This window comes from Rutilus rutilus (assembly GCF_951802725.1).
Source record: "Rutilus rutilus genome assembly, chromosome: 23".
Taxonomy (NCBI): Eukaryota; Metazoa; Chordata; class Actinopteri; order Cypriniformes; family Leuciscidae; genus Rutilus; species Rutilus rutilus.
In genome coordinates this window covers 21773287-21788304 of record NC_140233.1, presented here as the reverse complement: position 1 = coordinate 21788304, position 15018 = coordinate 21773287, and the positions used below count along the sequence as shown (strand labels likewise).

The 15018-nt window shown below is 37.8% G+C and overlaps 1 protein-coding gene across 2 annotated transcripts in view; it reads right to left on the bottom strand.

Annotated features, from left to right (window-relative positions):
* Positions 1–15018, bottom strand: part of b4galnt4a (beta-1,4-N-acetyl-galactosaminyl transferase 4a) — a 194759-nt gene that overhangs the window by 73435 nt on the left and 106306 nt on the right. For both annotated transcript variants that reach the window (XM_084396505.1, XM_084396506.1), the window contains exons 5-6: positions 10143–10233; positions 9863–9963 (exon numbers count right to left, since the gene is read on the bottom strand). In XM_084396505.1, coding sequence (XP_084252631.1) covers positions 9863–9963; positions 10143–10233 — 192 coding nt within the window. The remainder of the gene's footprint in view (positions 1–9862; positions 9964–10142; positions 10234–15018) is intronic.

Here is a 15018-nt window from a genome sequence, read left to right as displayed (position 1 = left end):
TGTGTGTGTGTGTGTGTGTGTGTGTGTGTGTGTACGTCTGCCATCAGAGGCGAAAGCTACAGTATATTTCCACTTGAAGGTGACTACATGAAAATCTTTCAAATGCGAGGAGAAGAGATAACATTGAGTGAAATGTTTTGCTAGCGCACTTGCTAGCAACAGTTCTTTTAGGTTTAATAAAAAAGTACACTTTAGCATAAAAAAGTATTACTATGGAAACAAACTTTAAAATGGTACACTTAAAGTGAAAATGAAGCTCATGTAGCAAGAACCTTTCAATTTACACAGATGACTCATGTTTTTGCATTAATGTGAATGGTGCTAATGCTACATCTTTTGCTACAGGGCATTGTTGTGCAGTTTATAATTGCTAAGTGTTCTTGGTGTTTTTTGGGTGTTTGCTTGCTGGCCTAAGTCAATGAGCATAGTCTCCTCATATACCCCTTTTCCACCAAGGCAGAGCTGGTGCTGGTTCGGAGCCAGAGCCTAGTTTCAAATCGGTTCTTTGTTTTTCCACCGCCAAAGCACCAGCTCCGAACCAGTAAAACTGGTTCTTAAGTAGCACCAAATCATTGCAGGGTCTAGAACGGAGCCAAGGAAGAACCGCTTGCGTCAGAGGCTGGGGGCGGGGTTACCGTGGCCAACAAGACTGAAGAGAAACTTGTGACCGCCATTTTTAAATAGCAGCTAGTCGAGCTAATAGCAGCTCGATTATAATATCCGTCTATGTAAGTTACGGCGAGCTGCACGAACGCGTTGGATTCGCCGTGTTTGGATGCCGATTTATTTTCGCAAACCCATGAGCATCCATAGTAACGCAACGTCTATTATTGTTGATGCCTTGTTCGAGATGCATCGGAGCAGCGTGGACCGATCAGAGCTGCGGGAGTGTTTGGAGATCATACGACTCCTTGTGCTTTTTGATCGCTTTCGCAGTGCTTTGATTTCATGTGCTGATCGTTCTGCGAGAAGCCGATGCATGACTCGAACAAGTCTGGTGTGTTTGTAGAGAGAATGGTGTCGTCTTAGCGGCCCCTAATTTAATAACAAATGATCATTGCGACGGAACCAAATCAATTAAAACTAACTTTAGATGGAAATAACTTAACTCTGCTGTAAAGCCGAAACAATCTCTGTTACCTTAAATTATACGCTTATCTCTGTGAAGCTGCTTTGAGACAATCTACATTGTTAAAAGCGCTATATAAATGAAGATGACTTGACTTGACTTGTTTGTGTTTGGCGCTGCCGCACGCGCGTTGCTGAGCAACATGATACGTATGCAGTGACGTAAGATATAGCTCTGTTGTGGCTCTCTGGCCGGTGGAAACGCAAACCGGTTCTTAGTAAGCTCGTCAGTCGAACCAACTCCGAACTGGCAATAGCTCTAGCTCTGAACCAGCACCCGGTTCTTGTTGGTGGAAAAGGGGTAATACTGTATGGATGGATTCCTTCTTTTAAAGCATATGGGATTTTGTTTGCTTATTTTATAGACCACCAGTGAAATGGGTAGTTCACCCAAAAACAAAAATTCTGTCATCATTTAGTCACCCTCCTGTCATTCCAAACATGTATTCTGTCTTCTGCGGAAAACACAAAAGAAGATATTTTTATAAATGTTTTACTCTTTTGAAACCCACTGGCTTTCACTGTGTAAAAACAGGGTTTTTTTTGTTCCCTCTTTCCCTGTCAGTTTTTTTTTTTTTAAGTTGCCAGCCAGAACCAGCACTTTTGATCATATTCACAAAACTTTCATGGCTCCCACAATATTTGTTGTATGAAAATCTGAAAATGCAATATATAAAAAGAAAGAACAGTCTGCTTAAAAATCTGCTTTTTTATTATAGCATCATTATTTCTTTTTTATCAACACTTTAATGTGGGGAAGTTTCATAAACAAATTTTTTTTTAAACAAAAAGCAGAGAAAATCGTGTTTCTGTCAAAGGCTACGTCCAGATCGGATTCAGAACAATGATCATTACATACTGTTGATGGAGAAGATTGAGTCCATCAACACCCCTGCAGCTTCTCAGTCCTATACCTCTTCATGGGTTCATCATTTTATTGGGTAATGTTAGGCAGTCTTGATCTACATACTGTTAAATGTTTGTTGATTACATTAGCTTCTGCGTAAGCAACCGCAATCTGCTCCTTGTACATATTTTTCGCTTGTTTTTGCTTTTTCTAAATACGGCACATCATATGGTAGCGACAATCGATCACAAGAAGAACCAATGCTGTCGTCGCTGACTTGCTGTGATGCATTATATTCGATTGTTTGATTTTTACAGCATGCAAAACAGATGCAACTAAAGCAGTTACAAATCACAGCCAATCAGAGGAGCGTGTGGGCGGTAGGGCTGTCAACTTTAGTCGTTTAGTCCAGGGGTTCCCAAACTTTTTCATTCGAGGACCCACCTAGACAAGTATAATCAATCTCAAGACCCACTTGCACTGGTGCTACCAACTTTCTCAGTTAGTCGCACCAGCATGATTTGGTCGCACATTTTTTTTTTTTTTTTTTTTTTTTTTGCTACATGCCATGGGATTAATCAATGCATGCTGATGATCTTAATCTGTATACCCTAGTTTTGCACTGATGTAAAAAGACTGACAGTGACAAGACCTCATGTTAGCAAAATATTTTAAACTTTTAATTCTTAAAAAAACAACAACAACAAAAAAACATGAATGTTCTTTAATGTTTGATTATAATTTTACCGTCTTCACATAGGGATGGGAAATGATCAGATTTTATCAATAAAAATAATGCCACTGACAATTCTGATTGTCGATCCGATTCTTTAACGATTCTCTTATCGATTCTTGATAGCACTGTGTGGAAAAATTTCATATGCTTTTCAAAAAAAACAAGGGGTTTTATTTATTTTAAAGCTTAAGCTTGAGTAAGCAAACTGTACTTTTTATGTAATGTAATAAATAGAACCTTATTGTAAAGTGTTACTGATTATACACCGATTCATACGTCTCCTGAGTTCACTGTTGGAAAGATCAGTTGTTTTAACCATTCATTAAAATGAATCGGTTCAAAGGAGTCATTAGTTCGCGAATTGGACGTGTGCATGTGCGCGTTGTGTGATTATCCCAGCAGTTAGGACATGGACATCCAAGATTTCTGTCAACACAGAAAACATTTCATCACTGGATTTTTTTTTTCGTTTAATTAAAGTGTTGTTTTATGTCAGCTGAATGTCTGGGACGCTTTTCAGAGAAGATAAGGCAACTTATTTAGCACAATTCACACCCAGCAGTAATTCAGGAAAAAAAAAATCTCCGAATGCTCCACATTAAAACTTTGGTCTTCCGACCTTTTACCACCATGTTGATTTATTTTGATTAATATGTGCGAGGGAGAGAGAGAGCAAGACAGCGCTTAGTTTGAAGACGGTGAAGTCTTGTTATGTTTACACTTTCGCCTGGCTCCGAAGAGAGAGAGAGAGAGCGCGCGCGCGACCGAGTCTCTCTCTCTCTGCTCGACGTTCTTTCAGTTAAACATGCGCTGTGACAAGTGCAGCAGTTCATCTAATTACTCACCGATCAAATAAGATTTTGGCGGGACAAAAATTCACTTTGGCGGGCGCTAAAACTCACTTAAGAGTCGTTTGGTCATTAATCGGACTGGTTTTGTTTCACTCATCGTAACGTAAATTTAGCTGCAGCTAAGTGCCTTTGTGCGACCCACCTTTTCTCACTGTGCGACCCACAAGTGGGTCGCGACCCACAGTTTGAAAACCACTGGTTTAGTCGACTAATCGGTCGATGCCGTCTTGGTCGACTGACATTCTCATGGTCGACCAGTCGCATAATTTTTTAATTTTTTTTCACCAATAAAGAAATTTTCATTGATTTACTCCTTGATATTTATTCATTTATAAGCAGTTATATATTACTGTATTCTAAATATAATTAGCCTATGTTTTATGCTCAACTTTAAATGCTTTAATTTAGGCTATTTTGTAACAGCGCCACAGTTTAGCGCACAACGTAGAACACTGGGGAACCGCACCTGTGGCTGGCTGCACTGCTGCTTCGCGCTCAGTAAGGAATATAGGTAGTAATCTCTATGTGTCTGTCTGTCCGTTTGCATTTTGATTATTTCGAGAACCGTTCATCCAATCGACTTTACAAGGGAGTGCAGTGTCGCATTTGGTGCAATATAGACAGACGCGACACGTTCAGTAAAGGGTAGATTTAAATAAAGAAACCCGAAATTTAAATAAAGAAACCCGAAATTTAAATAAAGAAAAAAACAAAATTTAAATACAGAAAAAAATGAAATTTAAATAAAGAAAAACGAAATTTAAATAAAGAAAAACGAAATTTAAATAAAGAAAAACTAAATTTAAAAAGGCCTAAAGAAAAACGTAATTTAAATAAAGAAAAAACGAAATTTAAATAAAGAAGACCGAAATTAAGTTAGCCTAAATTAAAAACGAGATTAATTTAGATTGATAATAACGGGTAAAAAGTCGAATACATTTTGTTTCTATTATTCTATTTTCCTATTATTCTATTTAAACAGACACCCAACGCAGCTGAGACTCTCACGCCAGCAGCCAGTGTGTCGCCGGCCTTATTCAAGCGCGAATGAGAACTGTTTCGCGGGGGATCCCAGGTGTCAATAAAAAAACTAAACAAAAAAACTTTTTTCGTTGTTGTTTTATAAATGCTCTGACAATTGTTTAATAAATGTTTAATCAAAATGCAAAACATCGCGTCTTTTTTTTTTTTTTTGTCGACTAATCGGTGTGCAGGACAGGACTTTGGTCGACTAAGCATTTCTTTGGTTGACTACAGCCCTAGTGGGCGGAGCTCTGTCTGCAAGCGCGCTGCTGTCTCGCACTCACAGCGAAATCGACAAGTACATAACCAAATTACTAACTAAAACTTAAACCATTTCATCACTACTCAAAATGCCTACTCAGGGTATGTTTCCACGAAACGACACACGAAACGACAGAAATGTTTTTCCTTTTATCGCGTACAGATGACAACGTTGTCAAAATAATCCCCGTTCACACAGATCCGCGAAAACGACTAAAAACGCTGTAGTGTTCTTGCCAGGCCAGTAGGTGGCGATGTCACTTTATAAAGAAACACTACGAGCCTATAGACTGAACACGTAATGCGCATACGCATGACGGCACCGTTTTCACAGATTAACGTTTTTGTTGTAAACATGGAGATGATAACTGTATCGTTTTCAAAAACTTGCACTTTGAAACCGGTTTTCAAAAGTGTGTGTTTTCAGGCCTCCAAAACTCCTTTGTCGTGTAAATAAACGGCCAAAACACACAAAAGGTTTCATGTGTCGTGTAAACGGCCCCTCAAATACACGTTTGTTTATATAGAGTTCACAGTTTCGTTCTTGTTTCGTTTAAGTTATTTTCAATATCAAAAGTCACACAAAATGATACTCGCATTACAAATCAATTACAAATCAAGCTGTCGCAGGAACCGAAACCGTTCCAAAAGTAAAATCAACTGTCGCATATCATCATAGCGGCACGTTTCACGGCACGTGTGTGTAGGATTTAGCGAGGGGAAGATTTTCAGTGAATTACTTAAATATCAATCTCTTTCACACACAAAGCTATTGTTTAGCTTCAAAAGATTTAGTTTTTGTCATTTCTGGAGGTTGACAGCTCTTCGGCCCTTGTAAGATATTTAGCATTTTGGGCATGGAATAAGAAAAATAAGTCACACTGATTCAGAACAACGTGAAGGTGAGTAAAAGATGACAGAATTTCATTTTTTGAGTGAACTATTCCTTGAAGATCTCTCTGTAACACAATTTGTCTAGTCAATGGAAGTGCAGCGGATAACCTGACAATGCTATTTTTCATCTTTCAGAGATGTCTATGGCTGGTATTTCTCTCCTTTATACTATTCCATCTATTTTTGAGCCATGTGAACTTTCCCCAAACACAGAATTACATTGAAGAAACTCATTTTGTCTATCTGCGACCCTGGAGTATTGAATAGATGGAATGGGGGCAAACAGAGAAAATACGGGAGCAATGGAGTCACACTGCTATTACACTGACGCCAGATATTGCAGCTTCTTCTTTGTGTCTTTCTTCACTCTCAGCTCTTCTGTTCCCACTTCTTACTCTATTTGTCAAGTAGTCGCCTCAAAATCTTCGCTAAAATGAACTTTCTGCCTTATTCAAACAAATCTCTTAGAGCTGAAACATTTGAGTGTCTATATTTAAAGTGTAACTCTTGCCAAAATACAACCTAGGGTCTTTTTGTTAATCTACCCAAGGCAAACTTTAGTGTAAAAGCGTATTTAGAATGGAAACATCACTTTTAAATTTGACCGTATTTTCGTTTTCGGTTAAATTGCCTTGTGAATGGGAGCGCTAGGGGCACTTATATGATAGCATCAAAATCGCTATTTTTAAAACACTAAGAAGGCTCGACACAACATGAAACTTTGCTCTCAGTATCACTAGGGGCTCGACACATGAACTCGAGCATTGAGAACATTGTTTGTGTACACAGAGTTTACTAAAAAGAAAGATTTTGAACAACTCACTGTAGCTGTTGTCGTTTCCGCCCGCCGGCATTTTGTCAGTCAAAAATAGTCGATCTCCGAATGCAACGTAACAAGGAGGAAAGTAAAGATGGAAAGCTCCTAAAGCTTTGTTCCATATAAATTCACAGATAATTTGTTGTTTAGTCGTTAGTGAAAATCAATATTGACCTTGTATTTGAAAAAAGATCCTCATATAAGAAGCGATACTAAAATTCAGAGTCAGTTCATTCGCATTCGGAAATCGACTATTTTTGACTGTCAAAATGCCGGCGGCCGGAAACAACAACAGCTACAGTGAGTTGTTCAAAATCTTTCTTTTTAGTAAACTCTGTGTACACAAAATAATTTCTCAATGCTCGAGGTCATGTGTAGAGCCCCTGGTGATACTTCAAGCAAAGTTTCATGTTGTGTCGAGCCTTCTTAGTGTTTTAAAAATAGCGATTTTGATCCCTATCAATCCCATTCAAAAGGCAATTTGACCGAAAACGAAAATACGGTCAAACTTAAAAGTGGCGTTTCTATTCTAATTATGCTTTTAAACTAAAGTTTGCCTCGGGTAGATTAACAAAAAGACCCTAGGTTGCATTTTGGCGAGAGTTACGCTTAAAGTCCACAGAAACAATGTGCTTCTCTGTTTCTCCAGCTTGGATGGATTTCCCCATCTACAGGTGTGACTGGAAAAGGTCTGTCGCTTCCGTAAGGAGTCACTCGGAATTCCGGACAGGCTGTGATTCTTTTCTTAGACAAAGAGACGCCTTTCAATCGATCACGCATCTCTGTGACAGGGTATCAAGTCCTCGGCTGGCATGTGTGAGCGCCAATTCCCATCTGAGCCAGACGTAATCGATACACCAGTAAACCACACACTGTAAACTCTCACAGGCTTCTGGCTAAGGCACTAATTGTGTTTTACAAAGCCAACGCTCCCTCACATCGTACAAATCTACACTTCTAAGCACCAAGAGCACTGGGGAATAAATCTAAATCTAAATGAAATCCACCATGCAGTAACAGCAAGGCCTTCTGTCTGAGGAAATAGTCACCGCTGCTCACAATGACACCATGACTGCCGATCAATGGACAATGAAAGGAGTGTTGATTTGATATTTACACTTTAAAGCCTATAAAATTGAAAACAGATTCTTGGGCAAGTATGATATACACAATAGGGATGTGCTTTGAGCCGAATATCTTATTTTTGGAAATGCACAGAAAATGAATAACGCCTCCCCTAAAGGGACAAGGTTAGGATTGCTGCGCTAGTAATTTTTCAAAGCAATTTCAATACCACAGATATTGATAGCGGCTCCATTATGCCTGCAAATTATATATAATATAATTACAGAAATATGTAATTGCAAGACAATGGAAAAACATTGAAATATAATTTTTTTAGGGTGTATTCACACCTGACTTGTTTGGTTCGATTGAATCGAACTCAAGTTCGTTTCCCCCCTTGGTGCGGATCTTTTGGGCAGGTGTGAATACAGCAATCGCACTCGGGTGCGGACCAAACAACCGAACCGAGACCCAGCTGAAGAGGTGGTCTCGGTACGGTTCCAAACGAACTCTGGTACGGTTCGTTTAAGGTGTGAACATGAACACTCCGCCTTTTTTGACAGGGTCAGATTTTTACTATGTAATTTGGGGTGATGAAAGGCTACATTAATCTGTGATCCGTCCGGACCAGCTGCCACATGGTTCGGCACGCATGTGATTCGTGGATTAACTACTACATTTAACCATCATAGAGTGAAAGTTTATCATTTGGACGTGTTCAAACAATTTTAAACACAAAAGAGGAGAAAATCGGGACTCACGCGTTACCCGAAGTGCGCGCACGCACGCAGAGAGAGAGAGAGAGAGAGAGAGAGAGGCGCGTTTCAGACAGCGCTCGAACATCGAATTGATTCCTCTTTTGCGTTTCCTTGCCCTTGAATGGACACACATGCACACAAAATTATGTTAAAAACTCGTCTAACCGTCTCGGCAAGTATTTTCTCGGTAATATGTCATATGTCCAATGAATAGACGACCTTAGAACATGTGTGGTTTTGTTTACAAATTTTGGTTCACTTGCAAAAAGAGCAGTGTGAAAGCGAACCGTACTAAACCAAAGCAAGGACCAAAGCAAGTGAACTATCGGACTTTCCTGGTGTGAATACACCCTTAATTTCCTTTTCAAATAAGGTATTCAGTCTTGGGCACATCCCTAATACACAATATAATATGCAATATATATTTACTTATATAAGTAAAATACATACATAATTAAATATTTGTAATTTTAATAATTTTATCATAATTTTATTATAATTATAAAATTATTATAGTATAATTGCTATACAAATTATTCAAGTAATTAAATATAAATGTAAATATATAATAATATATAGTTACAGTGAGGAAAATAAGTATTTGAACACCCTGCTATTTTCCAAGTTCTCCCACTTAGAAATCATGGAGGGGTCTGAAATTGTCATCGTAGGTGCATGTCCACTGTGAGAGACATAATAAAAATAAAAAAATCCAGAAATCACAATGTCCCAGCTCTTTTCAGGTCATTGACCAGCTCCTCCCGTGTAGTTCTGGGCTGATTTCTCACCTTTCTTAGGATCATTGAGACCCCACGAGGTGAGATCTTGCATGGAGCCCCAGTCCGAGGGAGATTGATAGTCATGTTTAGCTTCTTCCATTTTCTAATGATTGCTCCAACAGTGGACCTTTATTCACCAAGCTGCTTGGCAATTTCCCCGTAGCCCTTTCCAGCCTTGTGGAGGTGTACAATTTTGTCTCTAGTGTCTTTGGACAGCTCTTTGGTCTTGGCCATGTTAGTAGTTGGATTCTTACTGATTGTATGTGGTGGACATGTGTCTTTATGCAGCTAACGACCTCAAACAGGTGCATCTAATTTAGGATAATAAATGGAGTGGAGGTGGACATTTTAAAAGCAGACTAACAGGTCTTTGAGGGTCAGAATTCTAGCTGATAGACAGGTGTTCAAATACTTATTTGCAGCTGTATCATACAAATAAATAGTTAAAAAATCATATATTGTGATTTCTGGATTTTTTTTTTTAGATTATGTCTCTCACAGTGGACATGCACCTACGATGACAATTTCAGACCCCTCCATGATTTCCAAGTGGGAGAACTTGCAAAATAGCAGGGTGTTCAAATACTTATTTTCCTCACTGTATATTAAATATTTATATATACATATAATTACTTGAACAATTTGTATAGCAAAATTATACAAGGTATAAAATAATATATCTATCCAATCTTAAATCCCTTACCTTTCCCACGTAGGCCAGCAGACGTGCATTGAGAGGACTTTCATCTGAACTCAGCCAGAACTCTGAGTTATCATCAGAAGAAACTGCAAACTGAAAATCACCTGGACAAATGAGAGCGACGGACAGTGTGAGCGACAGGTAACTGCTTCTTATATATGTAGTATACACTTCTTTGATAACGCTGTGAATGTAAATGTGATTGTGAGAAAATGTCATTCTGTATATCTCCATGAAAAATATCTAAAAGCAATTTTTACTTTTAACACAAAAGAGCATTTACCATCCTTGTAAGGTAGAATGTATCCAAATATTCTCAGGCCGTAGTTCTTCCATTTCGGAGCCACAGCCAACTTCTTTACTGTAGTTCTCGTCTGGGGAGATGAAATGTTTGAATATGAAATTAGTATGTAAAATAACATTGTGGTGGGGTGAGTGAAGAAAGACATGGTGGGTAGAGAGACAAGTCTCATCCCTGCGTGTGAAACAAAATATGATCTGATGATCTTTACAATGGAACTGAATCAACACTTGAACAATGACAGTTTTCTTTTTCAACTCTGTTTGCATCATTGAATCATTTACTGTCATCACTATAAAGTGTTATATAAATAAAGGTGACTTTGACTTGGCAGTTTAAGATGGATTTTCATATATTTGCACATTTTAACCCTGTGTGTGGGACAAGAATAAAATAATGACATTTATACAATAAAATATTTGAAAAAAGCAAATATGAATAATTAAGACATGACTAAAAGGTTCCATGTCAGTTTTAATGCCATCGCCATAAAAAAAAGGAAAATAAATAATATAATAATAATAATAATAATTCCTATAGTTGTCAAAAATCAATCACTGAGAGAAAATGGTGTTAAGTGATGTTCTGTTGTATTTGAAAATAAAATGCCTGTGTGAGTTTTGAAGCCGCTCCTGCTGTGTCTGTTCAGTCTCACCCTGCCATAAACACTACACACACATCACAGTGTGTGTGAGACTAGAATCTCTGCTATCTGTCATCTGTTTACAAAACCACAAAGACAGAAAGATGGAGAACCGTACGCGTCTGTGTGTGCTTTTACTTTTGGGTGGGTTCTGTCAGACTTTTTTGTCTGTGATCTATAAAAACAGGCCGGCCAAAAAAAGAACAGAAAATAAATAAATCACAAGGTAAAAAGTTGAGGATGTGGGAGGACTGTGTAGGGGGTCTGAACTAAACCGAATTCACAATAACAGTTCAGGAGAAACGTACTGTATAATTCCACCCGTTACAACCTGTAGGGGTTTTATCAACCTGTCAGTCAATTAAATGAAACCACCCACATGTTGAGAGAAGGGTTCAGGTTTTCAGACACACCTTCCAAATCCAGAAAATAATCAACAAGAAGGTGGTTCTTGATCAATTAAAGGGATAATTCAGAGTAATAGAATTGGAAATAAAATATTATTATTCAAATCAAATAAATAAATTCAAAAATAAATCAATAAATAGTAAGTAAATGGTGACAGAATTGGCATATGGCCATGTGATACTAGCCTGGTAATACCAAACTCTGCTACTTTGCTTTGCTTCGTAGACAGAGTCTGGAAGGGCGTAATAGAAAAGCGTTTTCTTGTCTGAAGTTTAAAATCATTGGTTACCCGTAAGCCAATCACATAACGTTTGGTTAAGAAGTGTGTTATGCGCCGACTCAGCCGCATTGAACTTCAACTGTAAACACATGTATGATGCGAAAACAAAACCATCGAGCCGGAGTGAACATGGCTGTGAACGACTTTTGCAGATTATGTGAAGTAAAAACTACGCATCCACGGTACAATCAGCGTCTATGTCACGGCTCTCAGCCCGCCCTCTGTTCATTGATTGGCCGGCTGTTTTGAGGCCGGAGGAAAACTGAAAGACAGGTCGATATCTCAGACTGAGTACAGAAGCAAACTGAAATTGAGCGGAAGTACGAAGTCTGACGTAGTCAGGCTAATGTGATACCAAAATGAAAGAAAATCAAACAAATGAATGAATAAACTGATTGATTGATTCAATGAATGAATGAATGAACTGATTGATTGATTGATTGATTGATTGATTGATTGATTCAATGAATGAATGAATGAACTGATTGATTGACTGACTGATTGATTGATTGATTGATTCATTGAATAAATGAATGAATGAACTGATTGATTGACTGATTCAATGAATGACTGAATGAATGAACTGATTGATTGATTGATTGATTGATTGATTGATTGATTGATTGATTCAATGAATGACTGACTGAATGAATGAATGAACTGATTGATTCAATGAATGACTGAATGAATGAACTGATTGATTGATTGATTGATTCAATGAATGAATGAATTAATGAATGAACGAATGAATGAACTGATTGATTGATTCAGTGAATGACTGAATGAATTAACTGATTGATTGATTGATTGATTGATTGAATGAATGAACTAACTGATTGATTGATTGATTGATTGATTGATTCAATGAATGAATGAATGAACGATTCATACATTTAAATAAATGATGACAGAATTGTAATATGGCTAGGTGATACCAAAATAAAAGTAATCAAATAATAATAATAATAATAATAATAATAAGTCCATAATTAATTATCAAAACTATCATTTATAATCTCATAACTTCTAAACCAACAATTAACTTTATACAATTGTACTAAATAAATACATTTACAGTTGAAGCATTTACATTTACACCAAAAATTCTCTCATAATTTACTCACATTTATTTACTTAAGTTGTTCCAAACCTGTATGAATTTCTTTTTTCTGCTGAACACAAAAAAGAAGATATTTTGAAGAATGTCAGTAACCAAACAGTTTCTGGTTCCCATTGACTTCCATAGTATGTTTTTTTTTTCTATACTATGGAAGTCAATGGGAACCAGCAACTGTCTGGTTACCAACATTCTTCAAAATATCTTCCTTTATGTTCAACAGAAGAAAGAACTTCTTGCAGGTTTAGAACAATTTGAGTGATGTCCTTCACTCAAGTGATGTCCATTATAGTCCTTCACGTCTATTGCGATCTCAAAATTCCGGCCAGTTGATAATACCTAGAATATCAAAATCGACTGCCAGCGGTAGATCCTTCTCCTATTTAGCACCAAAACTTTGGAACACTCTTCCTACCATTGTCCGGGAAGCAGACACACTCTTTCAGTTCAAAGCTAGATTAAAGACACATCTCTTTGGCCTAGCATACACATAACACATTATAGACTTCTATAATTCAAGGTTAGGCTGCATAGATTAGGTCAGCCGGAACCGGGAACACTTCCCATAAATCCTGATGTACTTGTTACATCATAAGAAGAATGGCATCTACGCTAATTTGAGTGTTTTTGTTTATCCCGAGGTTTTCCCGCAGCCTGCCGGATCCAGGCTGTATCCAGATCTGATGAAGGACCTTCGCCTGGACCCGATGTCATACCAGGGTGCTAAAGTGCCAACTAGTTTCTCCTTATGGACGATCCCTTTACCACTCTACAATTAAAGCGTTGTCGGGAAAATTCGGTTCGCGTATCTACCCCAAAGTGATACAATTCCGTATCAAAATGTTAAGGCCAGACAAGTAGTTTTTTAAGGCTTGGTTTGTAGCGAATTACAAACCTGCGCACATAACGCGCATACCAATAGACTGAACTCGTAATACGCATGTGCACGCCATCAGCATTCTCACAGGTTTCGCGTCTGTGTAAAGTCTGTGTAGAGTTTCCTGTTAAAACGGTGTCGTGTTAGCGACTATTTTTATACCAAATTTTTATACTATTTTTTGGTGTAAGCGACTACTTTTATTACTAAGTTAATAACTAATGACCGTTGCGACGGAAGTGAATCAATCAAATTAACTTTAGCTGGAAATGAACTTTATTCAAGAACTGTTATGAAGCCAAAACAATCTCTGTTACTTTAAACTATCCTTGTATCTCTGTGCAGCCGCTTTGGAACAATCTACAATGTTAAAAGCGCTATATAAATGAAGATGACTTGAGGGTGAGTAAATGATGACAGAATTGAAATTTTTGGGTGAACTGTCCCTTTAAAGGTCCAATGAAACAGACCAATAAGCACAGTTTCATTACTTGCATCCATTTATTTCCTATGAAACAGGGTGAACATTTCCTAAGGAGTGGGACATATCGAAGGGCTCATAAAACAGCCAATAGATTTTAATTACATCTCAGCCAAGCCATGTAACCTGATTTGCAACTAAAGCAGTTGGTATTGGGGGAGGGGCATTTGTGTTTAGAGAGCATTTGATTGGACAGAAATGTGGACACTCCCTGGAGTACAAGATTAGTCATCAAGACAGATGTACATTTTAAGCACATTTATGTCCACTAAAATACGTTTTAGATTGCATTTGTCTGCAGAACTCTAAAAATCTAATAACACTGAAGTTCTCTTCCACGAAAGAGAAATGGATTTTCCAACCAAGCGAAACATACTGACAAGTTCTTCTGAAGAGCAAATTCCTCCCAACGATCACATAGCTGCATGTTTATCCAGCTTTCTGCAAATATTTACTTTCCACCGTTTCAGTTACGCTTCACTAGGCTCCCCATGCAAATTCATGGCCGCCGTAGAGCGAGACGTGGGCTGGTGTTTTAAAAAGCCTATCTGACCAAACACAACACTGTCACATTACTCGAAAACTCAATTATGTTTCCTCATATCATCACGACAGCCGCCGTTTAAACCAAAACAACATGCTTTCAAATATCTCCCCTGAAGTTTGTCATACCAATGACTGTAGAGGTGCATCATATCCCTGTTTTAGGAAGATTTTGTAGCTTTAATCTGTTTCCATTTTGCTCTACATACTCAATCATAACAGTATGCTCTATCTCATAAATGATACAAGCTAAACAGATACTCAATAATTAACGTGTTGAAATGAATAATTAACTCAGTCATCTAAAAACAAATTGTCCTCTTTAAAGCTAAAAACTGGCCACGGGGCCAATCAAAAGAGTACAAACTGTTTCAACATTGGAATTGAAGATTCATTCATTGCAGCTATAATGTACATCAGTAATACTCAGAAACCATCATTATGCACAATTTCCAGAATAGATACGCAAAGCAACTGATGCATTTGTCTTAAAGTCCCCCTGTGGTAAA